The sequence below is a fragment of the Podarcis filfolensis genome, assembly GCF_964270895.1.
Source record: "Podarcis filfolensis genome assembly, chromosome: 11".
NCBI classification, from domain to species: Eukaryota; Metazoa; Chordata; class Lepidosauria; order Squamata; family Lacertidae; genus Podarcis; species Podarcis filfolensis.
Genome location: NC_139613.1, coordinates 12,676,124 through 12,701,926, shown reverse-complemented (window position 1 = coordinate 12,701,926; position 25,803 = coordinate 12,676,124). Strand labels below are relative to the sequence as shown.

General features: G+C 47.7%; 2 protein-coding genes across 6 annotated transcripts in view; one reads left to right on the top strand and one right to left on the bottom strand.

Moving 5' to 3' along the window:
- Positions 1–1,327: 1,327 nt before the first annotated feature.
- POLI (DNA polymerase iota) lies at positions 1,328–23,658 on the bottom strand. Of its 5 annotated transcripts, XM_083575612.1 has the most exons (11): positions 19,835–20,005; positions 17,324–17,449; positions 16,689–16,853; positions 11,954–12,106; positions 11,636–11,872; positions 10,410–10,588; positions 8,778–8,869; positions 6,817–6,950; positions 4,519–4,721; positions 2,026–2,862; positions 1,328–1,989 (listed from the first exon to the last, which is right to left on the bottom strand). In XM_083575612.1, the coding sequence occupies exons 1-10, from the start codon at positions 19,932–19,934 to the stop codon at positions 2,056–2,058; spliced, it is 2,196 nt and encodes a 731-aa protein (XP_083431738.1). In that variant the 5' UTR covers positions 19,935–20,005; the 3' UTR covers positions 1,328–1,989; positions 2,026–2,055. The 5 variants fall into 5 exon arrangements, with proteins under 5 accessions (XP_083431738.1, XP_083431739.1, XP_083431737.1 ...); XM_083575613.1 differs by lacking the exon at positions 19,835–20,005 and adding an exon at positions 23,529–23,658 and having other exon boundaries at positions 1,328–2,862; XM_083575611.1 differs by having other exon boundaries at positions 1,328–2,862; positions 19,835–20,211.
- A 519-nt stretch (positions 23,659–24,177) lies between these two features.
- The window catches only part of MBD2 (methyl-CpG binding domain protein 2), a 56,894-nt gene continuing 55,268 nt past the window's right edge, over positions 24,178–25,803 (top strand). The window contains exon 1 of the mRNA XM_083575904.1: positions 24,178–24,314. Within this exon, the coding sequence (XP_083432030.1) occupies positions 24,199–24,314 (116 nt within the window). The 5' untranslated portion in view covers positions 24,178–24,198. The remainder of the gene's footprint in view (positions 24,315–25,803) is intronic.

Sequence of the window (25,803 nt, the reverse complement as noted above, 5' to 3'; positions counted from 1 at the left end):
GTGGAAAGGAAGTTTCTTTGCAGTGCACAACTGTCACTGAAGTTTGGTTTAATGTAAAGGCTCAGAGAGAGTGCGCTTGGTGGGGGTCAGTGTGGACCATTTAGAAGTTGCCATGTTGGGTCAGGCAAAGATCAATCTCATTCAGAGTTGGGTCTCCAGAAGTGGGCAGACACAAGGAAGCTCTCAGGTAGTATGTGTTGGGAACAACCACCCTCTGCATTAAGAACTGGGAAGAAAACATATAACTACCCTTCATCACCTTAAATGAATCTTCATGTTATGGCAGGGGTGAGGAGCGTGAGGTCTTCCAAATGTTGTTGGACTGGTGAATGGGCTTTTGTTACCTGGCCAAGAGAGCTTTGCTGTGACTCCTTCAGAGGTCTGCTGTAACAACCTTGCAAGGCACTTTAGGGACAAAATCACTCAGATCTAGGCAGCCACAGTTGGAGCAAGTCCACACTGGAGGAACCCACTGCACCATCTTCTCCTTCTGGACCACTTTATCTTCTTGTGGCCTGAGGATGAGGACAATTTTATTGGATAAGCGCAGCTGACCACCTGCCCCCTTGACTAATGCCTACCTTGGCTTCTTATAGCTAGCTGTAGGGTGCTGACTGGGTGGGTCCAGAGAGTGGCCAGGGCTTCATTGGAGAAGGGAGAGGTACCATCTGCCTTCAAGGAGGTGGTGGTGGTGGTGCATCTCTTCCTTGGAGGACCTCTCTGGACCCAGAAGTGTTAGACAACTGTTGCCCAATGGCTAATGTCCCTTTTGGCCAATGTGCTTGAGAACATGGCAGTTGTCCCACTTCAGGCATGCTTCGAGGAGACTGAAAATGTGGATCCATTTCAGTCTGGCTTCAGGCATGGTTGATGACATTTGTTAGGAGAGAGATATGAGGCGGGCAGTTATACTCATTCACTTGCGAGACTCAGCAGCCCCAAATTATATCCTGATCTCAATGCTGGGGATACACATATATACATTCACACAACATATATTGACCACAACCACTATGGGCGTGAGTTACTTGGGTCCTTATGACTGTTTGGCATGAAGGCTGCATTGACAAACTCAGCTGTGCTACACACACTTATCTGAGCGTAAGCCCCCTTGAAAACCATGGCGCTTCCTCCTAAATACACATGCACGGAGTGCCTTTACAGCATAAATGTTAAAATAGGAACACATGCACCTGTAAAATTTCTCCCAGCTTCAAAGTTCTTTAAGGAACACAAGCTTAGTTCCAGGAAGCTGACAGTATTTAGACCTGCTCTACACAGAAGTGGGAAGAAGTTGTATGTTTGTCATAAGAATTCAGACTCTTACTCCATGGTTAATAACACACTTTATTGTGTTTATGAACGAAGAATTCTGGTTGTGTTTGTGTCAACTACTCCCACTTTGAGGATGGAAATGGAAAACCCCATTTTCTGAATCTCCCTGCCTTACCAGAGTATCTGGGTCCACCAATTTCCATCTGCTCATGTCTGTTGTCTCATGTCTCCTGTTATGTGCTTTTCCTCGCCCATCCCATATTCTCACCTGCCTTTTCAGAGGTCAGAAACCTCATCACCACAATGTGCTTGATGGCGAGAGTAGGGGGAGCAATATTTCCTGGTGGTGTTCCTTTAATCCAACCCCATCCCCCACTTCCCTTCCTTGTACCTCTTCTCCAGAGTTTTAAGCAATTTACATTTCAGAGAAAAGGGATTTTGGATTAGAGCTCACCTGCACAAATCATCAAAATCACATGGTCAGGTTCTTTCCCAATTACAGTATAGCAGATAGCATGTGGGTAGCTGCATTTTCTGAGCACTCCCAACATATTAAAGAAGCAAATCCTTATCATGTAGCAAAGTAGCACATTGGGGAGAAAGCTAGGCAAGAGCTAGTTGACCATGTGCAGGGATGATATCTTGAGGGTGCACTAAAACAAAACAAAACAAAACAAGCCCTCTTCTCCAGTTGCTGTCAGAAATGGCACCATCCTAGAATTCAGCCATGTGATTTTCTTTAGTTTCAACACTGCACTGATAACCCAGTGTATCTGGTGATCATTTGGGTTTAAAATATCTTAATAAACTGTTTGAGTGGGGGGCTGAAGGAAGCCCTTTCTTTTCCCTTTTGAGCCTGTTTTGAGTTTTGCCAGCCGGCAGCTTGGAGGCAAGCTCCTGGCTCTTCCACTCCACCAACAGTTCCTTCTGCATCTCTGTAGGCAACTCGGAAAAGGTTTGGGGATCAATATTGGGAGGGAGGACAAGTTTTGAACCGTCTTTCCAACCTTCGTTGCTGGCTTCTTTGTCTGGGTGTTTCTGCCCCTCTGGAATACAAAGCTGCAGAAAAGAAGGCTGAGACGGAACTGGGGGCGAGCTTTTAACACGCACAGTAGCGTCAGCAATTGAGGCATTTTCACCAGTCTCTAGAAGGCAGCTGGGAGTACAAGTGTTTACAGCTAGCGGTTGCTTGTTGTTGGCGGATGCCGTGCCCCCACATGCCAAAGAGCTTATGTCCTGTTGGATGCTTCCAGAAATCAAAGACGCATGGCTCGTTTGGTCTTGTGCCTTAGCCGGAATTCCTTCCCTCGGGACCCATAATGTTCGTTCCTGTAAAGATGCTGTAGAATCTCCTCTCATTTGGCTAGAAATAATCTCCTCCTTAATGTCTGCTGGAAGCTGGTTAAACACGTCGCAGTCAATGCCATCAGGAAATAAATGAAGCGGGAACTCAAGAAGGCCAGTATCTTTCAGGAGGTCTGGGGACTCCAGTCGACCTTTTATAGCACCCCTCACCTCAGAGGAAGCTTCACAGCAGTCCAGCTTATCTCCTGAAGTTATTCGTCCTGCACCCATACCTTCTGTTTCCTGCAACACAAATGACACAATTTTTTGTGCAAGAACATTATTTGCCAACCTGGTGCTCTGAGCAGATGTTTCAGACTACAGCTTCCACCAGCCCCAGCCTGGCTGTTGCAGAGTTAGTCAGTAAATAGCAGAGTTTAAAGCTGGGGCTAACTCTTTATTAGCGAAGCACGATACTCAAGAGACTTGGCTGGGTTTCGGGCCTAATGAGCAAAGCAGCTCATGCCCTGTAGTAGGGCCTAATCCATGAAATAAGTTGCCATGACTAAAGCTCCCCACCTCCCCCTCTCCAGGGCTTCTTGCAAGCAATCAGAGACTGCGCCTGCGGGCGGTCTGTATTTGCTCCTCCCGTTTCATACCTCTCCTGGTTCTGCAAGTCAGTGTCAGAGTACTGAGGAGTACTGCTCTGATGAGAAAAGGTGGGAGCTTCCTCCTCCCCCTGAGCAGGATCCTGAAGCTGCCCAGGAGCAGTGGAGCAGTATACATTTGGAACAGTGATTTACAGAGGGACATAGTTTGGAAGACAACAGCTGGGCAGAACTGAGTGGGGGACAGCTAGGAGAAGAAGCTGATAGACTCTCTCTCACTGGGAAGTGTCCAGCCTATCAGCCCAAGGCCACGTAAGGTGGCTACACGAAAAGCAAGGGGGCTGCGAGATCAGATTAAAGGGCGCGGAAGGGACTAGGAGGGAAGTGGGTGGAAACCTTAATTGGGAGCGCTTTCATTCCAAGAATCAATGTTTTGTTCTTTTGCTGTGATCATTAAAAACTCTTTAAATGGTAACAGACTCCTTTCGTTTTGTCCTGCTTATCTACAGCCTAAGGGGTGGGGAGCCGAGTTCCCAAAGCCTGACAGTCGGGGGGAGGGGAGCTTATCACATCAGGGAGGGGGGGGAGACACCTATAACTTCACCAGCCTGACTCACCTCTGCCTCTTGACCGCCCTCCTTCCACTCTCCTGCTTCAGCTTCTGCCTCTCATTCTTGACTTCTCTCTGCCACAGACTTTCCCAACTCACTGAGCCCTGTTGCTGGCTCCCCAGCCAGTTCCTCCCACCATTCCTCTGCATCCAACCAGTCCATAACACTGGCTAGGGCTGATGGGAGTCGTAGTCCAAAACATCAGCAGACAGCATTAGCTTGGCAAAGGTAGACTGAGATACCCAGCAAGCATCATTCAGTTGACTGTCAATCTCTTCTAATTGCTCCTTGAACCGTACTCTTGCGAGTAAGTCCAGAAATATTTTCACTAGTCTGCCTGCTCTACACATACATTACTCATTTATAAAAACAAGCAAACTGCTGTTGAGATCTGTGCCAGAATTCTGATAGGGACCATCTATACCAGGGTTAGCCAACCGGGTACCCTCCATATGCTGTTGGATTCAACTGCCATCAGTCCCAACCAGCATGGCCAATGGTCAGGAGATTGTGAAGTTGTAATCCAGTGGGCACCAGGTTGGCCACCGCTGACCTATACTGTATTTGTGGTTGCGACACATCCAATACCAGCAGTTTAAGCTGGTGTACTAGATGAGATTCTTATTCACAAAGTATAGGTGAGGAGCTCAGCTCTTTTTTGGTGAATTTAAGTAAAGATTTCTTTGGGACAGGGCAGGCAACATTTTTTTTTACAAAAAGAAATACAGTTATGAACTTACATGAATGACTTTGCTGCAGCTGGAAGAGGGTGGTGAACGAGTTAAATAAAACCCAATAGTCTGCTTGGCGGAAGCAGGAGGGACCTTGAGACTGGAGAAGCAGACGTTCAGAAGCGTCAGATGAAATGGAACTTGCACGTTTATCATCTTATGAAACAGCTTCATCAGGAGAGCAACCAGGTGTGTCTTGACTTTGGAGTCACCTGGATGTAAACATTTAAGCAGGAGAAACCCACCCTGAAGTTACACACGTTTTACAGTGCCGAACAAGATCTGCACCAGAATTCCAGTAAAGATCATCTATACTGGGGGAGACGGCATGGTACCCTCTGGATGTTGGGACTCCCAACTCCCACCACCCCGGCCAGCATAACAAATGGTCAGGGACCGTGAGAGTGGTCATCCAACAACATCTGGAGGACACCAGATTGGCTAATGCCGATTTATACAGTATGGTACTTGTAACAATGAGGCCTCCAATACCCGTTGCCAGAGCTGGCACGCTGGCACCCAATGCTCAGTTCCACGTTTCTATGAGGGAAGGGAAAGTTGTTTGCTTGGGTGGGATACAAGGGTGGTCTGAAGCCCAGGATGCAGAGAAACAAAAAATTGAAAACAATATATAGGGAGCCTGGATGCAAGGCAACTGATACGTGAGTGGGTGTTCAGTAGGGAAAGGGATAGGCAGAAGTTTTTGTGGACACTGCTAGTCACCAGAAGAGAGTATACTCAGTGGCAACTGGGAGAACCTAAAGCTATCTCTGCCTTACCCCTGCCCCCAAAGTAAATTGAGGAGGGCACCTTGGAGCAGGAAGCATCAGGCTTTCCCCCAAAATAATTGTACAGCAGATTTGTAAAGACCTTGGGCCTTTGCAAGGAGTGACGTCCGACACTTGAAGGCCTGATCTCTTTTGGGGACGGGCAGAGTGATGCTTTGTCATCTCTAGTGCAAAGAGCTGAGAGAGAGGAGCAAGGAAGGGAGGATTAAGGAGAAGAGACAGGGCACTGAGGCAAGGAAAGACTCAGAAGAAGAAGAGAAGTTTGGATTTGATATCCCGCTTTATCACTACCCGAAGGAGTCTCAAAGCGGCTAACAATCTCCTTTCCCTTCCTCCCCCATAACAAACACTCTGTGAGATGAGTGAGGCTGAGAGACTTCAGAGAAGTGTGACTGGCCCAAGGTCACCCAGCAGCCGCATGTGGAGGAGCGGGGAATCAAACCCAGTTCACCAGATTATGAGTCAACTGCTCTTAACCACTATACCACGCTGGCTCAGAGGGGACTCTGAAGATACTTCCCAGTCCTTATAGCCAGGAGAGTCTGTATGTTATGACAGAGGGAGTGAGGGGTGCTAGGAACAAAGAGACAAGGTGGATAAGAAATGGTTGCTACCTGTAGGCCTGGGATGAAGAAGCTGTGCCCCCCAAGAATATACTGAACTTACTCCCAAAGAAACATCATGACTGCAATCCTAACACATTGTCTGTCATGCCTAGGTAATTGCTGCTCTTTGCTGTAGGGAGACTGGATGCTTTTCTCCTTAGTTAGGGTTCCTCAAGTGGTTTAAATGACCACACTACATTGCATAATAGTGCTTGATTAGAATGAAATGCAAAATGAATGCTGACCTGGGTCATGTACACTGCTCTCCCCAGCACAAGGCCAACATGTGAACCACTACACCATCATTTTCCAGCTCACTGTCAGCTAATACAGGTAAACAGGGTATTGTGCTATGTGCTGGTGCCTGTGTGTGTGTGTGTGTGTGTGTGTGTAGGGAGGCATTATGTAATGGATCAAGATGCAGGCAGTTTTCTGCTCTCCTTGGAGGAATCGCTATGGCTAGTGTGATGAGCCTCTGCACCTCAGTTGTTTAGAAATGTACCCAGCGTTAGCGCTACTCACAGAAGACCCATATAAATTAATGGGCCCAACTAACCTAGCTCCATTAATTTTAATGAGTCTACTCGAAGTACAATTTCGTTGGACACAATTCTTCAGATTGGTTATTTGCACTTAAAAGCCTTAACGGAACAGTCCCAGGTCAGGATACAAAAATCTCGCAACTGCAGCAAGCACAAAATCATAATAAACATCAGAAAACAAAGCCACAAAACCAACTGGTAACAAAACAGAACCAGACAGAACAGAAAAGCAACCCAGCAAGGAGGGAAGGCGCTCAGCTCAACCAAAGCTCCAAGGAGTGTATCTTGACCAATCATTGAAAAGCATGCAATGGTGGCACAAGACGCATCTTGAAGGAGAAGTCCCCACACACACACACAAAGGCAAGTTACCTGTTCCGATCCTCTGGACCACATGCGATGGAATGGGGCACTGGCGGCTCTCCCGATTAAACCATTTATTGGTAGGGGAAAACTGCCGGATTGTTAATCTTATGGTATGTGGCTTTCTTCCATCCGTGTATAACCTAACCAAAAGGAACAAACAAACAAACATGGAGAAGCAGACAGAGGTTGACATGTCCACCATTTCCCAAACATCTCAGTTTCGCCTGGCTCAAGAAAACTAAACCCTATCAAGCATTTTTACAGCACTGCAGGAATATTCCAAGTGCTTCAGCTACGTGGATAAGTGGGTGACATCCCCACCTCATCAAGGGCCACATTGTCTTGGGAGGTAATTTGCTGGGGGCCACAAACTGCCTGTGTGTGTGTGTGTGTGTCAGGTTTGGGGAAGCTTCTTCAGCCAAAGGAGAGAAAGCAACACTTTATCAACACTACTAAACAATGTGCTTGGATTATGGCTGAGATTCAAATTCAGGTTCTACTGGCAGGAGCATCTTGTGAAGGCTTCCTCAACCTCGGCCCTCCTGATGTTTTTGGCCAACAACTCTCATGATCCCTAGCTAGCAGGACCAGGGGCCAGGGATGATGGGAATTGTCGTCTCAAAACATCTGGAGGGCCGAGTTTATGAGGAAGCCTGATCTTGTGAGCGGCTCCTGCTGGCAGAAAGAGGGGGTGGGATGACTTTTGCCAATCTCCTTTTCCTCCTGTAGCTCCTTTGCCCCTAGAAAACCTGTTCTGGAGTGAAAAACTTCTGGGAAATGATATATGATGAGATGAAAAAGATGTCAAAATATACATTTATTAAGAAACCAGAAGCATTTTTACTTGGCATTGTTGGAGATGATATTAACAGACAGGATTGTAAGCTGTTTTTATATGCAACGACAGCAGCAAGAATACTATTGGCACAAAAATGGAAGGAAGAAGAACTACCGACGAAAGAAGAATGGAGGATGAAGTTGATTGACTATGCAGAATTAGATAAATTAACAGGAAGGATTCGAAACCTGCGGGATCAGAGATTCTTAGAAGACTGGAGTACATATATGAACTATCTGAAAAGTAACTGTGATGAACAGATTACGCTAGTAGGATTGCGAGAAGTTTTGTAAGGTGAATTATTTGAATTATTGCAAGAAAGACTATGAAGAGAATTATTAGTTAAGGATAATTAAATGTAATATAGAAATTAAGAAATGCATAATAAGTGATAAAGAACGGAAAATCATCAAAGGTGTTGATGGAAGTCTAAAAATATTGTATAAGATGAGAAGTTATGTTGTATGACTGTTGGAACTGATATGTTAAAAAAATAATAAAAATGTGTGTGTGTGTGTGTGTGTGTGTATGTATACCTGTTCTGGAGGACTGGGGGACAGCATAAGAGAGGTCATGCAGAAGGCTGCTCAAGGGACATTGGTGGAAATGCCACATCACCTCTGACTCCGGTAGAAGCCTCCCCTGGCCTCCGGTTCCCTCTGTGAATGGAAGTAGCCCATTCCCTCCTGGGTGACCTTTGGGGGCGGGGCAAGTGTCAAGTGCCAGTGGTGGGCGGAGCTACAGAACCGACTCTTGCTTTGACCACACAAAAGCCAATAGCTTCTGCGCAGACACATGCCATTCTCCATCTTCCATCCATGATCACAGCACAGGGAGATGTTCCAGCCAGGCAACAGCATTCGAGGAGGCTGTTGAGAGGCAAGACCTAGGGAGAGGAAGCCTGGCCTGGGCAAGAGGCCCAGACAGAGAGAGGCTTGGAGTGGCGGCATTTAGGCCCTGTGCTTGCAGGTCCCCAGTCCTGCTTGATTTGAATGCAATAACCATTGGCAGGACAAATGACACACACATGCATGATGGTAGCCAAGTCAAAAATACATATGTGATAAGAGATATTTCAGCTTATGCCTAGGCGCATCTCTTCTGATAAGATACTCCACAGTAAGTTCACCTGTCCAGAAGACTAGTGAGCAGCTCTTCAATTTTCTTTTTCACTTCGGCTTCGGAAGAGCACTTTCTAAAGGAGTCTTCATCACTGAGAGACTGCAGAACATTAAAAAAACCATTATTGTAATTGTTAATACCACAGTGACAACAAATGGGTCGGAAAAAATATGAGGAAACCATGGATCTGTACATTCTGCACGGGCTGATTTTTCACCCAACTATCTTTGTTCTTTAAGATTTACATGCTGTGAAATCACCTCTGAAATACTGCGTTTGGGGAAACCAAGTACAGTAAGTCAAACTTCTGATGAATCACAGCCAAGCTAGTACCAAATGTATTGCTCTGCTTTCCTTTGGACCACATCAGTGAGGCTGAGAGCAGGGTATTGTCATCTGGGCAGCCCAGGACCTCCGGACACACTGCCCAGACTTGTGCCCTGAAGAGGTCATTTTGTTGCTGCTAACGCAATGGTTTGACTTCACCCCTGATGGCACACTCTATTGTCTCTTGAGACAGACAGATCCCAAAAGCAAGAAAACTCAGGCAGGGAGGTGGGGAGATTCACTCTCTCCAGATATCTCTGTCTGGGCCTCAGGACTCTTCTTGGGCCACAACCCTCAACATCAATGTCCATTTCAAAGCTTTTGCCGGGATGGAAATTATTTGATCTGTGATAATGCCTCTTGGGGACGTGGGTGGCGCTGTGGGTTAAACCACAGAGACTAGGACTTGACAATCAGAAGGTCAGCGGTTCGAATCCCTGTGACGGGGTGAGCTCCCGTTGCTCGGTCCCTGCTCCTGCCAACCTAGCAGTTCGAAAGCATGTCAAAGTGCAAGTAGATCAATAGGTACCACTCTGGCGGGAAGGTAAATGGCGTTGCTGTGCGCTGCTGTGGTTCGCCAGAAGCGGCTTAGTCATGCTGGCCACATGACCCGGAAGCTGTATGCTGGCTCCCTCAGCCAATAAAGCGAGATGAGCGCCGCAACCCCAGAGTTGTCCGCGACTGTACCTAATGGTCAGGGGTCCCTTTACCTTTTAATGCCTCTTGGGGAGAGGTAGGTCTGCACTGAAACAGCTGGTGTGTGTGTGGCTGGAATAGAACCTATGACACAGAATCTAGATTTGCATCCATTGCTCTGCCCATCTTTGCCTCTGGCCTTTGTCCACCGTGAGGGAATGTGGGACCTGGGCTGAGAAAGTGTTCTCCACCCCCAGTGATTAGGGCACGGCAGAATGTTGAGAACGGAGGCAGAGAAGAAGAAGAAGAAGAAGAAGAAGAAGAAGAAGAGAGAGGAGGAGGAGGAGGAGGAGGAGGAGGAGGAGGAGGAGGAGGAGGAGGAGGCGGCGGCGTAGTAATAGTAGTTTGGATTTTATATCCCGCTTTATCACTACCTGAAGGAGTCTCAAAGCGGCTAACATTCTCCTTTCCCTCCCTCCCCCACAACAAACACTCTGTGAGGTGAGTGGGGCTGAGAGACTTCAGAGAAGTGTGACTGGCCCAAGGTCACCCCGTAGCTGCATGTGGAGGAGCGGGGAAGCAAACCCGGTTCACCAGATTATGAGTCTACCACTCTTAACCACTACACCACACTGGCTCTTGGGAAGACCTTGAGCATCTGTGTTTTCCTCTATACCTGAGGGAGCCCCGATGGGTTGACTGGGGAATCATCTTCTCCCCAGCTGAGCTTCTGGATATGTTGGGCAACTGAAGATCTCAGCTCTCTCTCTAGGATTGCAGTCGGGCACGTCTGAAGGTCACTCACCGTGGTGAGTCCCAGCGCTGCAAGGCGCTTTGCTGTTTTATAGCCGATACCTGCACAAGAGAAATAGTTCACTCTACAAGCACTGGAGCAAACAAGGGAGTGCAAATTTCTCAGTATACTAGCATGAAATGGAATGGAATGCTGGCCTTGAACTAGGAAGTCCTCAATTCAAAGACAGCAGGAGGCTTCAGGCATGCCCACAAGGATATTTATTTATTTGAAAGCAAACCCAGGAAGTCCCCTTAGTATGTAAAAACTGGCCCCTTATTTCTGAACGGCCTTTTTTGCTTCCAGATTGAGAACCTATCAATCACTAAGAAAGGCAACAATGTGTGTACAGAATAGGACCTGTAAAAGGGTAAAAGAGTATTGGGAAATAATTCATAATGAATTTTTAAAAAAGTTTAAAAGTGCTTTTCCAAAAAAAAAAAAAAAAAACCCCAGATCCTTTTTGTTGGGGATAATTCAGATTGAAATTCCCAGGTGACAAAAAAGGTTATTTATGTATGCTACGACTGCGGCCCGTGTTTTGTTAGCCCCAGAATGGAAAGCAAGCGAGGTCCCAATTAAAGAAGAATGGCAACTTAAACTGATGGAATACACGCAGCTTGTGGACCTAACATACAGAATAAGAGAACAAGAAGAACATACGTTAAAGAAGATAGGAAAATGTTTATTGAGTATGGGGTGGGTGTGATTGTGTACACTTGAAGACATTGACAGCATTATGATAAATTCAACAGTGTGAATAAGTTTTGATGGATGTAATAATGGAATAGTGAACGGTTTAGTTTATGTAAAATATGCAGGGATTTATGATATGAAAAATGAACCATGGAAAGAGAAGAAGGGAAATCATTGACATTTTTAGGTTGTTTAAATGAATATTTTAATTTGTAAAACAGAAAATTTAATAAAAAATTATACACAAAAAACACACAATGTGTGTACAGAATAAACCAAGGTAGAATTTCTCTTTTCCCGCCACCCACTCAAAAAGAGAAACCTCTTCCCCAATCCCCCTCCTCTTAAACCTAACCTATACAGGTGAGTGCACATCTAAGTGGAGCAGAGGAATCTCCCCCTCCCCATCTTACCAGGCACTTTCATGATGTTGTCAAGGCTGTTCATGAGGTCCTGCTGACCCTCCGGTAACAGAACAGTTTGCTGGTTTGGTTTAAAGGTCCCGGACACCAACTTGGAGAGTAATTTGTTAGTTGCCACTCCTGCACAGCCTGTGAGGCCTAGCCTGCTGTGCATGGCTGCTCTCAACTCTGCTGCCACCTGAGACCCCACAGCCAATCGTATGTGCACTGGATCATGTAAATCGACAGCTGAGAAGCAAACAGAAAGAGTTATGAAGAGGTGCACCTAACAGGCCAAGCAACCTTGCATAGGAAGGGCAAGGTACTTACTCTGATTGTTATATACATGGCCCGAGACAGAGATTTGAGAAAAGGCATCTTTTTTCCATTGTCCCAGCCTTTTTTCGACCATCTCAGTGATGTCTACAAAATTTTCATCCAATCCAAGCCTTTCCACCAGGGGAGTAAATTCTTCCAACAGTGCTGTAAACAAAACAACAAAGTGTTTAACTGAGGTAGTGAAGGGGAGACACGGGTGGCTAAACCACTGAGCCTCTTTAGCTTGCTGATCGGAAGGTCGGCAGTTCGAATCTCCATGACGGGGTGAGCTCCTGTTGCTCTGTCCCAGCTCCTGCCAACCTAGCAGTTCGAAAGCACGCCAGTGCAAGTAGTTAAATAGGTACCGCTGCAGCGGGAAGGTAAATGGTGTTTCCGTGCACTCTGGCATTCGTCACGGTGTCCTGTTGCACCAGAAAAGGTTTAGTCCTGCTGGCCACATGACCCGGAAAACTGTCTGTGGACAAATGCTGGCTCCTTTGGCCTGAAAGCGAGATGAGCGCCGCAACCCCTTTGACTGGACTTAACTGTCCAGGGGTCCTTTACCTTTACCTTACAGGGAGAAGAAGAAAATTAATACCTCCTTAATAGAAAAATCCAAGGCTCATCACAGACTGCTGCCCATAGCCTAGGCCTGACACTTTTTGACAAGGTTGGCTAATATTTCTGAACTGCTCTTTTGAGGAACCCGTAATCACCTTCTCTTTGACTGAGCAAGAATAGAGGCAGATGGGTCCAAGTCCAGACCTGAAGGATGCACTTTTCAGCTCGGGGTCCCCACACGCAGCAGCCTGGGTTGGAAGCTAAACATAAACACAGGAATGCATTGCTCCGTTGATGTAAGGAAAGTTGGAAGGCCAGCCCACCATAATGTCTACCATACCTGATCAATCCAGATCAAAATTATTCTTCTAATAAAATAATTATTCTTCTATTTGTTTTTCATTCTGCCCATTCTTGCAGCAACCATGTTACTGTATTGACCTGAATATAAGCCACACTCCCCCACCCCAAATTCCGACCATGAAAAGTTAAAGTGTGGCTTAAATTCACCACCTTACAAAAATTGGCTTTTACAATATCGCTGCTGAAACAGACATATGGCAGAACGGAACGGGTGTGAGTGCCTGCGGAATTTTAAGGGAGCGGCTTATATTCAGGTTTAGTCTTTTTTCTGCCCCCCCCCCTTGAATTTTAAAGGTGCGGCTTATTTGTGGGTGAGGCTTATATTCGGGCCAATATGGTATATGGAGTACTTTAGACAGGAAGCAACAGTGAGACAAGGCATCTTGCTTAAGGAGACCTGGGGGAGTTGATACGAGGTGGCATTTCCACCCACAGCTTTCGAGTCCAAAGCCAATGCAATAAACATCTCCTTTGCAAGGCTGATTGAAATGAACAAGATTTTGGTGGCAGCTGAATGCTCAGGCCCTAATCCCAACCCCACTTGCCGGGGAGCAAGTCCCACTGCATTACTTCTGAGTAGACAAGGGCAGGCTTGAGCTGTGACTTATTTCCCCAGGCTTTGAGGAGAGGATCGCTGCCATGATTCTGCAGGTTGTATGTTATTCCACAAATGACAACATTTTGGAGGTCCCTAGATTGGTCTCAACTAGGGCCATGGCCTTTTCAGTACTGGCCCCGACTTGGTGGAACGTTCTGTCACAAGAGACTAGGGCCCTGCGGGACTTGACATCTTTCCACAGGGCCTGCAAGACAGAGCTGTTCTGCCTGGCCTTTGGTTTGGACTCAGTCTGACCCTTATGTTTCCCTCCCCTTACGGTTTTGATCTATGGGCTACTTTTAAAATGAGGCTGCATTTTAAATTGTATTTTAACCTGTATTTTAAATTGGGTTTCCCCCCCTATTATGTTTTTACTGTAATTTTACTGGTGTTAGCTGCCCTGAGCCCAGCTCTGGCCGGGTATAAATTTTATTATTATTAATTATTATTATTATTATTATTATTATTATTATTATTATTATTATTATTATCTCCCTCCACCCAACCTGTTTTCACTGTGCATTGATTTCAATGCACTCTGGGACTGCTTCAGCCATGAAGAGACAGAAAGAAATACTTTAAATGCAATAAAAGAGAAAGTTTTGTTAAGTTTCAGGCCCTTTATTACTCCAACTTTAAATTTCAAGGGAGTAAGCTGTCGATGAGAGATGCATCTGCTTCCAGGAGATGCACACATCACAAGGCAACTTTATGACATCACTAAGACAGGACCTTGGGAAGATTCCTTGTCCGGAGGTCCCCAGCCAATGTCCACACATTACAACAAAAGTAGGAGGAGCAAGAGGGGAAGTTCTGGAGGTGTGAGACACAAGCTGAAGCCTATGCACCTCATCTTTTCCCTGCTTGTGCATGACTCCTGAAGCCCCTTCAGAGCTTGCATCTTTCAAAGTCCTTTCCTTATCTGCTCTTGCCTAGTGGGCTTCACATCTCCTGACCACCTTGCCCTCAATACTATTTGCACCTGCAAAAGTTTGGGAGCTGTCACACTGCTTCATTTCCAATTGGTACACATTTCATAATATTCCAGTATATCTGAAGGAGCGTCTCCACCCCCATCGTTCTACCTGGACACTGAGGTCCAGCACCGAGGGCCTTCTGGCGGTTCCCTCACTGCGAGAAGCCAAGTTACAGAGAACCAGCCAGAGGGCCTTCTCGGTAGTGGCACCCGCCCTGTGGAACGCCCTCCCACCAGATGTCAAAGAGAACAACAACTACCAGACTTTTGGAAGACATCTGAAGGTAGCCCTGTTTAGGGAAGCTTTTAATGTTTGATGTATTACAGTATTTTAATATTTTTTTGGAAGCCGCCCAGAGTGGCTGGGGAAGCCCAGCCAGATGGGCGGGGTATAAATAAATATTATTATTATTATTATTACTACTACTACTTCCTAGTGAAATTACTCAATCTGTCATACTACGCACAAATCTTCTGGTTTATTTTTCTTGCTGTGCTTTAGCCCCTCTGGACAACAATAACATGGCAGTGTCAGGGGAAGCATTTCAGAGCAACTAGCAAAGAGGAAATCCACCACTAACCCAACTTTGTGTCCAGAACATGTTACAAAATAAACCTGCAATAGAAACCTAGTCTGCAGGGGTCCTATAAAAGGAAGCTATGAAGCTATCCTATGACAGCTCAGATTATTTGCCCTTATGGCCCAGTATTTTCTACTTTGATCGGGAGTGGCTCTTCAGGGTCTCGGGAAGAGAACATTTTACATCACTTACTATCGGATCTTTTTAACTGTAGAGGCCAAATACTGAGCCTGGGACCTTCTGCAGGTAGAGTGCATTATTATTATTATTATTATGGTTGTTTAGTCATTTAGTCGTGTCCGACTCTTCGTGACCCCATGGACCAGAGCACACCAGGCACTCCTGTCTTCCACTGCCTCCCGCAGTATTATTATTATTATTATTATTTACACCCCGCCCATCTTGCTGGGTTTCCCCAGCCACTCTGGGTAGCTTCCAACAGAATAAAAGCACAACAAAACATCAAACATTAAAAACTTCCCAAAACAGGGCTGCCTTCAGATGCAGTGGCGTAGCGTGGGTTGTCAGCACCCGGGGCAAGGCAAGTAATTTGCGCCCCCTAACCCGTGGATTTGCGCCCCCTAATCCTAACCCCCAGATGTTGCGCCCGGTGCGGCCGGCCCCCCTGCACCCCCCACGCTACGCCACTGTTCAGATGTCTTCTAAAAGTCAGATAGTTGTTTATTTCCTTGACATCGGATGGGAGGGTGTTCCACAGGGCAGGCACCACCACTGAGAAGGCCCTCCGCCTGGTTCCCTGTGACAGTCCCCGGATTTACAAATCAGTCCCCATACAAAATCCATTGAAGTTGAAAAGTGTCCCCGGATTCATTGAAAAAAATCTGGTAAACTTACTGTAACCTCACTTCTCACAGGGAGGGAATTGCCAGAAGACCCTCAGGGTTGGACCTCAGTGTCCTTGCTGAACGATGGAGCTGGAGACGCTCCTGCAGATATACTGGGCCGAGGCTCTTTTTAGGGCTTAAAAGGTCAGCACCAACACTTTGAATTGTGCTTGGAAACGTACTCTCCTAATTGGATATAGTCCCTTCACCAGGTTATATAGGTGAGATCTGTACTCATGGCTGAGCCCCTGTGATAGGGAAGGATATAAATCCAAATCTAGAAAGTTAGGACAAAGTTTGCCAATTCCACATTGTTAAAAATCTTTTTATATGCGACGGCGGCAGCAAGAGTTCTGATCGCGGCAAAATGGAAGAGTAATGAAATCCCCTCTATACAAGATTGGATCCAAAAGCTGACAGAATATGCTGAATTAGATGATCTATCAGAAAAAATAAAGAATAAATCAAAACAGGAACTTGTTTCAAAATGGGAGGTTTTCAAAGAATATTTGAAAAATAAATATAGTAGTTTAAATTCTGTTGCAGCATTTGAGGAACTTCAGTAATAGTTGCAAGAAATTAGATATATTAAGAAAAAGTTTAATTATGATAAAGGTCTGTATTGGCAATAAGTAATATGAAATCGAAATATGGAATAGACGGAGGTTGGGTTTTTAGTGTTAAGACCAATATATGTTTTATTGTTTGCTAAGAAAATTATGTGTCTATGGTTATTCCCGTGTGTAATTTGGTATTTGTGTTTTTTCTTTTTTCTTGCTGTATCAATAAAAATTAAAAAAAAAAACTGTCAAGGTGATGATACCTGTAAACTTATAAGACATTTCCCGGTATTTTGTCAGATCCTCTCCATTAACCAGCACCAGTTCTGGACACTTTTCTTTGGCTTCTTTCACAGACATGCACTTCTTGACTCCAGCATTCCTGGCTTCATAATTGCAGGTGACCATCAGGTATTTCTGTTGCACACCTGGAAAACGAAGAAATGAAGCAGCTGAAATGAACAATCCGTTGGAGTTTTCAACATGCCAAAGTATATTTCAGTAACTCGCACAGTACTGATTTTCTCCTTTTTTTAATTTCCAAGATTAATATCCAACACAAATCAATGCATAGTTAAGCAGAAGCAAGTTGCACTGTGTTCAGTGGGTCTTATTCCCTAGCAAGTGCAACCTTAAGCACTCAATCTTGAGATTGTAGTCAAGGACTGCATTTTTGGCAAATGGAAGCTTAACTGCACAAACTTTGACATATTTTGAGAAGCTAAAACAAAAATATATTAAAAGTCGGTTCATGAGAAACATTTAAGAAAAACAAAATATTTATTTGGGCTTCCATCAGAGCAGAGTTACAGGTAATAATTACTTGGGGAAAATGAAAAATGCAGGCATACCCTGATTTTCAACGTGCACACAGAAGAGCAGGCAACTACGAGATTACCTAAAGGTTTGCTTCTTAATTCAGGATTGCAGATCATTTCCACCTGCGCATAAAAACAATCCAGGTCAAGGTGCACAATGATTCGGTGCCGAGAGCTTCCCGCTGATACTACTTTGCCATGGCAAGCTGCAGTGAAAGGTCAAAACAGAGATTAATTCATTTTTCATGTTTTCGCCACCAAGTGCTAAAGCATGTTAACATTTTACTAGCTGTAACTACAGTTACCAGTGTTCTATTGGCCCTGCTCCTGCAATTCTAACAACAGCCTTCTAAGCAACAGATATTTGGAAAGGAAGCTTCTCTTACTATAGGGACAAGAACATCTTCCGGCTAAATTTTGGGGCCTCAAGCTGCTGTTTTAAGGGAGCAGCAAGGAGGAAAAGTGTTTATCCATGATGCAAAGAATTCACAGACATTCAGATTCAAGCAAACTTGTTAATAACAACTATAACAACAACAGCAACTTATACCCCACCCATCTGGCTGGGCCTCCCCAGTCACTCTGGGCAGCTTCCAACAGGATATTAAAAAAACAATAAAACGTCAGACATTAAAAACTTCCCAAAACAGGGCTGCCTTCAGATGTCTTCTAAAAGTCAGATAGTTGTTTATTTCCTTGACATCTGGTGGAAGGGCGTTCCACAAGGTGGGTGCCACTACCGAGAAGGCCCTCTGCCTGGTTCCCTGTCACCTCACTTCTCACAGGGAGGGAACCGCCAGAAGGACCTCGGCGCTGGACCTCAGTGTTCAGGCTGAACGATGGGGGTGGAGATGCTCCTTCAGGAATATTGGGCTGAGGTCAAGGGGTCTCCTCCTTGCATCTCACAGAGGATACAGCACCATTGACCCTTACTTGCCATCTTCGTTAGGGGGCACATCCTGCAACCTGCACACCGATTCTCATAAGAGCACAGCACCATCTTTGCATGGGGGGGCACTCAAAGTGGGGTCCAAAGTTCAAGAGAGAGAGAGAGAGAGGATGCTGAGAAGGTAACATCCTCCTCCATCCCTAGCCAAGATACATTGATGGGGCAAATGCCTTCCAGCAAAGGATCCTCAATGGTAATATTGTGAGAAGTAGGCTGCTCCCTCCTTCGCCCCAACCAGACTTGGGCAAAGCTTGGTGCTCCCCCCCCCTTATAGCAGTAGTTCTCAAAGGGTGTGGCAGGAAAGGATGACAGGTGTGCTGGGGAAGATTCAAGGACAAGGAAACATTTAAACTTTACATTGTAGTGTTGTATAGTATCTATCTATAGATATTATTTGCAGACTATGGATGGGTATCTTTTGAAAAATGAAAGCAAGAGCATCAAGTCATAGAATCATAGAGTTGGAAGAGACCACAAGGGCCATTGAGTCCAACCCCCTGCCAAGCAGGAAACACCATCAGAGCACTCCTGACATATGGTTGTCAAGCCTCTGCTTAAAGACCTCCAAAGAAGGAGACTCCACCACACTCCTTGGCAGCAAATTCCACTGTCGAACAGCTCTTACTGTCAGGAAGTTCTTCCTAATGTTTAGGTGGAATCTTCTTTCTTGTAGTTTGGATCCATTGCTCCGTGTCCGCTTCTCTGGAGCAGCAGAAAACAACCTTTCTCCCTCCTCTATGTGACATCCTTTTATATATTTGAACATGGCTATCATATCACCCCTTAACCGAGGGCAATCCTAGTTGTGGTCATTTTGTTTTCCAATGTATTTCTTATTAAAAATAAATAATTCAGTGTGTCATGAGCAATTTCTTATTGTTAAAAGTGTGGCCCAGAAAAAAAAAGTTGGAGAGCTGCTGGCTAATGGCACCTCTCTCTGTGTGTGCTCCCAGAAGGGATGCAATACATTTCCTTCTCCACCTCTTTTCTAACGCTGCTCTTCGAGGGAGGGCAATTAAATCCAATTAATAATGAAGAAAGAATTAGCACGCCAGTCCACAGATCTCTTGCACACAGCAGCAGCTTGCACCCATGCATGCACCCCGATGACTGTCCACAGCAGTTTGCAAGCGTGCAAAATTACACTGGTGTTAGTAAACCATCAAGTATTCCTTATTCCATTCTCTCATACTGTTCTCAGCCTGCTTTCTCGAAGGTTAGCGGCGACACTCCCACTCTCACACTTTATTCCCCTCTAGCTATGCCTTCCTCTTTCTGCAATGAACTCCCTGTATTTTTGAGAGGGCATCAGAAGAGCCTTGCAGGATCAGGCCAGGAGCCCATCTAGTCCCAGGCGCCTATGGGAAGCAGCAGGACCTCTCCATCCCATCGGATCATTTTCCGTTTGCCCTTTTCTGAACCGCTCCCAGTTCTACAATGTCCCGTTTGGGAAGCGAGGCGACCACAACTGCTCCCAATATCCTTGGGAGAGGCGCCAGCTTTCCAGCTCCCCGGCAGACTAAAGAGGAGCGGGTCCCAATTCTGAATTCGCTTCCCACGCCGCTTTGTACCGAGCTCGGTAGATGGCGCAGTGGAAGAAAAGCAACAAACCCCCGCCCCCCAACTGTTCGCCCCTGTTTACATGGGACTCTTCCTCCAGCAGCAAGAGGATCTCTCCCAGGGCTGCCGCCGGGCTCCGGCAGAAGCCAATCCGGTTCCTCGTCGTCTCCGGACCCCTCCATTAGATGCGAGGGGCGTCTGCGCGGCCGCGGCAACCGGGTGCCACCTTCGCCCGCGCCCGCGCGCTGCGCATGGCCGGCCAGCTGGGAAGGCGGAGTTACGGGGAGAGACTCCCTTCCTTCCTTCCTCGTTCCGGCGTCTGGTCTCTCTGAGATCAGCATCGCTTAATCCGGATCTGGTTAAAGTTCAAGGTCCTCCCTTTGCCTCGCATCCCTTCATTCCTGTATGGGAGGCGGAGGGCCAGAACATTGCACGCCCGAGAGAGAAGTCCCGTTGGATGGAATGGCGCTGCTTTACTTCCGAGTAAGGCGTGCGTGTAACAATGGATAATCGCCCATGGATGAACCGCTTGCTTCCCAGGAAAAAAAAATATCCCGAAGCGATTTCACAGCGAACAAAGCAAGTCCACACGTGAAAACACAATAATATATTTCAAGACAACCTCATATGCTCAGCAGTTTCATATCCAATACCGATCAAGTAGGCGTCGCGTGAGAATTCTAATTTATGATTATTAGGGCAAGTGTCAATTCGAAAGTGCCTTGAGTCAGGATCAAACTTCGGTGCTTTATAGGGCAGGTCCACACAAAACATTTAAAGCATATTCAATGCACAATTGAAGCAGGTGACTTCAAAAGAATCCTGGGAACTATAGTTTGCCCCTCAAGAGAAGGAGAGTTACCAGCACCCTTAACAGGATTCTTGGGGGGGGGGGGGACATAGTCCTTTAAATATATGTGAGTCTCATACAATCATAAAAATCAAAGAGTTGGAAGGGATCGCGAGAGTCATCTATTGTAGCCCAACCAGGAATCTCATGGCAAGTGTATTTAGGATAGCAAGACGTGAGAGCAATTAAGCTTGTGTAACAGGTTGTGAGCTTGTTTATGGGGCCTCAAGGTGGATCAGGCACCTCAGCCTTTGCACATTTATATAATCACTTAAAAAAAAAATTACAGTAAGGCTGGATCAGACCGGATCAACCTAGTATTCTGTCTCCAGCTGCAGTCAAGCAAATGCTCCTGGAAACTCACATCACATAAAGCAGGGCATGGTTTAGGGTGAAGATGGTGCCACCCACTTCTGTTTTATTCCCAATAGCAGAGACACCTTCCCTGCCTCTCCACCCAAGAGCTGGAAGCCTCCAGTTCCCTTAGTAGGCCAAATTGTGTGGGTTTTGCTTAGAAACAGGATGGCAAATCCTAGAGGAGTCTAGAGGTCACCCACAAACAGCTTCTAAGAATCTGCATTTTGTTTCCCCAAATTATAAACCAGGGCCATGCAGAAAGGTATGTTTGGAAGGGAATTCAGAGTTCACTGGCAGGCGGAGATAATTCATTTTTAAAATTGCCTTGCACTTCTCCCTGACCCTGTGCATAGGGAAGTCACACACTGGTTGACCCGGCTGGGTGGGGGTTTCTCAAACCACTCTGTGTCCTTTTTGCATCAAGCCTTGCAAAATTTTTTCGTCCTGTGTGCCGTGAGCCCATTGGTTAAGGGCTGTAGCTCAGTGGCAGAGCACATCTGCATTGGTAGCTCAGTCGGTAGGGCATGAGACTCTTAATGTCAGGGTCGTGGGTTCAAGCCCCATGTTGGGCAAAAGATTTCTGCATTGCAGGGGGCTCAGACTAGATGACCCTTGGTATCCCTTCCACCTCCACAATTCTATGTTATGCATGCAAAGGGTCCCAGGTTCAGTCCCTAGCATACCACCGTAGGGCTGTCATTGAGCCCTGCCTGGTACCCTGGAAAACCACTGCAAGACAGTGAGATACGTCGTCTGATTCGGTATAAGGCAGTTTCCTATGCTGGCACTTGCTTGCTCACCAGAAAGCCTTACGCTCAAATAATAAACAACACGGGCTTTGCAATGAGGGCGAGCCTTGCAGCCGAAGTAACTTTGCTCTTGTTTCTGTTTTGCATTCGCTGTATGGCAAATAAACCCCACTGATGCTGTTTTAAGCCTCAGAAGGGCGAAGGTGCCCAGTTCTCTCTTGTAGGTATCTACACGTGGCTGGCACAGAAGGAACTCTCTCCCCTCTCCCCGCCTTGGCTTTTCCACGTAGGCAACGCCTAAGATTTGAACCCGCTCCGCGTCCCCATCTCCTCCGCGGCCAACTGCAGGCTCAGAGAACCCGGCAGGCTCCGCCCAGGCAGACAATTCCCCGTTTCTAAAATTAAAGATGTCCGGAATCCGGACGGCTCGTTTTCCCGAAAGTTCCCGCTCTCGGAGATGCACGACCTGGCCCGCAATTTCCGGTGTGTGATGGATCTGCTCAGGAGCCAGGGGGGACGGCGCTCTGCACATGCTCAGAAGTATTGCCTGAAAGTTAGAACTCTTTCTGTCCTCGAACCTCGCTAGTAAACCTAGAGTTTTGGAAACTGGAGCGCCCCAATAGCTGTGTATTTGTGCGTGTGTGGAAATCCACTTTACAAAAGTATGCAGACGTCCCATATGGGGATCGAACCTGCAACTTTGGCGTTATCAGCACCACGCTCTAACTAACAGGGGGTTGGACTAGATGATCCTCAGGGTCCCTTCCAATTCTGTGATTCTATACACTTGCTCAGAAGCGCTGCCTAAAAGTTTAAACTTTTACCGAGGAAGCTCTCGACCAGATGTTTGGGATCTGTGCGTCTCCGTTTGCCACGGGGAAAGCGACCTACGTGCTCTCAAAAATGTTAAATGTCTTTATCCGAGAAGACCCCCACTTTTTAAGTCCAGATGTGTGGGATTTAGAGCTCCTCACTTTGCACATGCTCAGAGGCGCTTCCTACAAATTGAAACTCTTTTTCGGAGTAAGCCCTTACCCTATACTGAGGGATCTAGCCCTTCGCGGTAGCCACTGGGAAGGCCATTCTGCACATGCTCAAGGGCGCTCTCTAAAATGGTAAACTCAGTAAAAACCCTCGGCTCCAGATTCCAAATGTGCGGGAACTGGAGCGCCGGGCTACAATCCTAAACCAGCTCCTTTGGAAATTAGAGACACTTACCTAGGAGTAAAGCTCCATTGGAAACAGCGAAAGTCTTACGGCACGTATATCAATACATTCTTTTATTGAGTATACTGTAGTTACATTTTGTATCACGCGCGCTTTCAGAACTGCAAGTGGCTTTGAGACATTTTTGCAGCGACACAAATAAATGCAACTAATGATAACGATAATACGAAGCCATCGCAGTTCGATCCCGCGTTTCCCTCCGGCTCACACGGTCCTCCCCCTGTTCACTTCACCCTCACGACAACCCTGCGGGGTAGGTCGGGCTGACGAGCAGCGACTGTCCCCGGGGCAGCCCCGTGAGCGGGGAATCGAACCCTGTTCTCCCAGGTCAGAGTCATAGAGAACCCTAGAGACCACGAGGGTCACCTAGTCCAACCCCGTGCCGTGCAGGGCTACTCTAACCACCGCACCGCACCGCACCGCCCTCTAACACACACTAGTCGCGCCCTCTAACAACTGGGGGACCCTGTGTCCCACCAGACGTCGACGTTAACCATTGGTCGCGCTGGCCGGCGCTGATGGGAGTTGGAGGAGCCTACCAAGATATGGGGAGGGGGGTGTTAGAGACGCAGCCCGGCCGCCTCTAACACTACCTCGGAGGGCGGCGCTGCGCAGCCCATTCGCCTTCTCTGTGCAGTCCGCGGCGAGGGGCGCGCGTAAAGTTGGAGCGCGGAGGGAAGGGGAGGCGGTCTTCCGGGCCGAGCCGGGTGCGTGTGCCCGGCTGGCTCGTCTAGGGGGCGGGCGCTTGGCTGGCTGGCTGGCGTGCCGCCCCCTCCCCTCCCCGCCCTCTTTGGCTGCGCCGCGCGGGCTCTATGACCCCGAGGTTCCGAGCGCCGATGACACGGATTCCGAGGCTCAGTTACGGAAGCAGCAGCAAGAGGAGGCGGAGAGGCAGGCGCTCCCGCGGCCGTCGCCGTCGCCGTCGCCGCCGCCGCCGCCGCCACCGGGCAAGAGGAGAGCGCTGCGCGCGCAGCAGCCCCAACTCTGCCTCCCAGCTCTGGCCGACGGAGTTCAGCGGAACAGGAGGAGCAGGAGCAGCAGGCGCGGAGCGTCGCCGCCGCTGGACAGGCGCCTCGACGGGCAGCCGCTGAGCGGGTCTCTCCGGCGTCCCTCGCCTGCCCAGCCTCCGGCCGGCCGGCCTCCTCCGCCGGCCAAGGAGCCGCCGAACGAGCCGGCCAGGCAGCCGGCCAGCAGGCCTCGCTTGCTCCGGACCAAGTCTCTTCTTGGGCTCCGTCGGAGGGGCGCCGCCGCCGAGCCCCGCGCATGGAGAAGCGGGGGAAGCGGGTGGACTGCCCGGCGCTGCCTCCCGGGTGGAAGAAGGAGGAGGTCATCCGGAAATCGGGGCTCAGCGCCGGCAAGAGCGATGTCTACTATTTCAGGTAAAGCCTCTCCATCGGAAGCGCCAGCCGCCGAGCTCGAGTCAGGGCGTGACCCCAGAGGCGGTTTCGTCATGGCCGGGTTCAAAACTCGCAGCAGCAGAAGCGCCGCCGCCCTCTGAGCATGTGCAGAGTGAGGGGCTCCCGGGGAGTTCGAGGGTTTGGCACGCCGCGCTTGGGAGTGGCGCTGAAGAGGGCAGGAGGAGTCGTGGCTTTCTGGCAGCGCCTCCTGAGCATGTGCAGAGTGAGGGGCTTCCCTCCTCAGGTGTTCTAGATTCCACACACAGGATATTAGGATAGAAAAGGGCGCAACTTTCAGGCGGTTCCTCTGAAACGTAGTAGACTAAGTTACTCTCCTGCCTCCCAAGTTTCTAGGGAGCTCCAGGTTCCACGTGTCTTAAGTTTTAGGAGTGATTCCCACCCTTTGTAACTTTTTCAGGAATTGGCAACCTGACGCATTTAGTTTTTGAAACAAAGTCTGGTCTGCGTAACTTTGAGTGGCTTTGGGAGATGAACCAATCTGTGCGTTGGTGGCGTTCTCTTTTCTTCTTTCCTCCCATTTGCTTCTCTGCGGATGAGTCTGACCAAACTGCGGGAGGCAGTGGAAGACAGGAGTGCCTGGCGTGCTCTGGTCCATGGGGTCACGAAGAGTTGGACACGACTAAACAACTAAACAACAACAACCATTCCAATAAGGCTTCTTTCCCTCTCTTATTTTCTATCCATGTCACCGATCCCACCAAAGGGACTGCTGACTGGTGGAGCCAGTCTAGGCTCTAAACCGGCCTTATGCGGCCTCTGGTGGCCCTACTTTGTATACTTTGCTTCTCTGGTCTCTTGGCCTCCCTTTCTGGGGTTCAGAGCAGCAGTTCAGCCTCTGTGCAACCCTGTGGAGGTATGATAAAACTTCTTCCTGCAGTTTTGCTTGCAAGGGAAAGAGAACTTTTTCTCAAAGTTTCTAGGTAGGAAAAACATGCCTCGCTTCAACAGTAATATATTTTCTTCCCCCTTTCTCCCCCTTCCGGCTTTGTGCAGCACATGCATATCCATAACTGCCAGGCGGAAAGCCCGGATCCTGCAGCCTGGCCAGTTGGAAGGGTTCGGTTTGTTTGGCAAGATCCATTTACATCCTCCAGATTGCTGCCTGGAAAAGTGACCCCCCCCCAAAGCAAAGAAGTCTGCTTTCTCTGCCCTGCCCTGGGTGTGTCTGGACAGCAGGGGCGTAGCCAACTTACTGCTTTTCAGATGTTACGGACTACAACGCCCACCACTCCTGACCACTGGCTGCACTGGCTGGGCAAGATGGGAGCTGTAGTTCAAAACATCTGGAGGGCACCACATTGCCTACATCTGTTGTATGGAGTGGCATTGTCAGGGCTGGAATCAGGCATAGGTCAGCAACAAAAACAACAAATTGCCCGAGGCCAGTGCCTAGTGCTCTCAGCAACTCTTTCTAGGAGGTCTTGTCCCAATGAAGCATTTGCGAGGACTG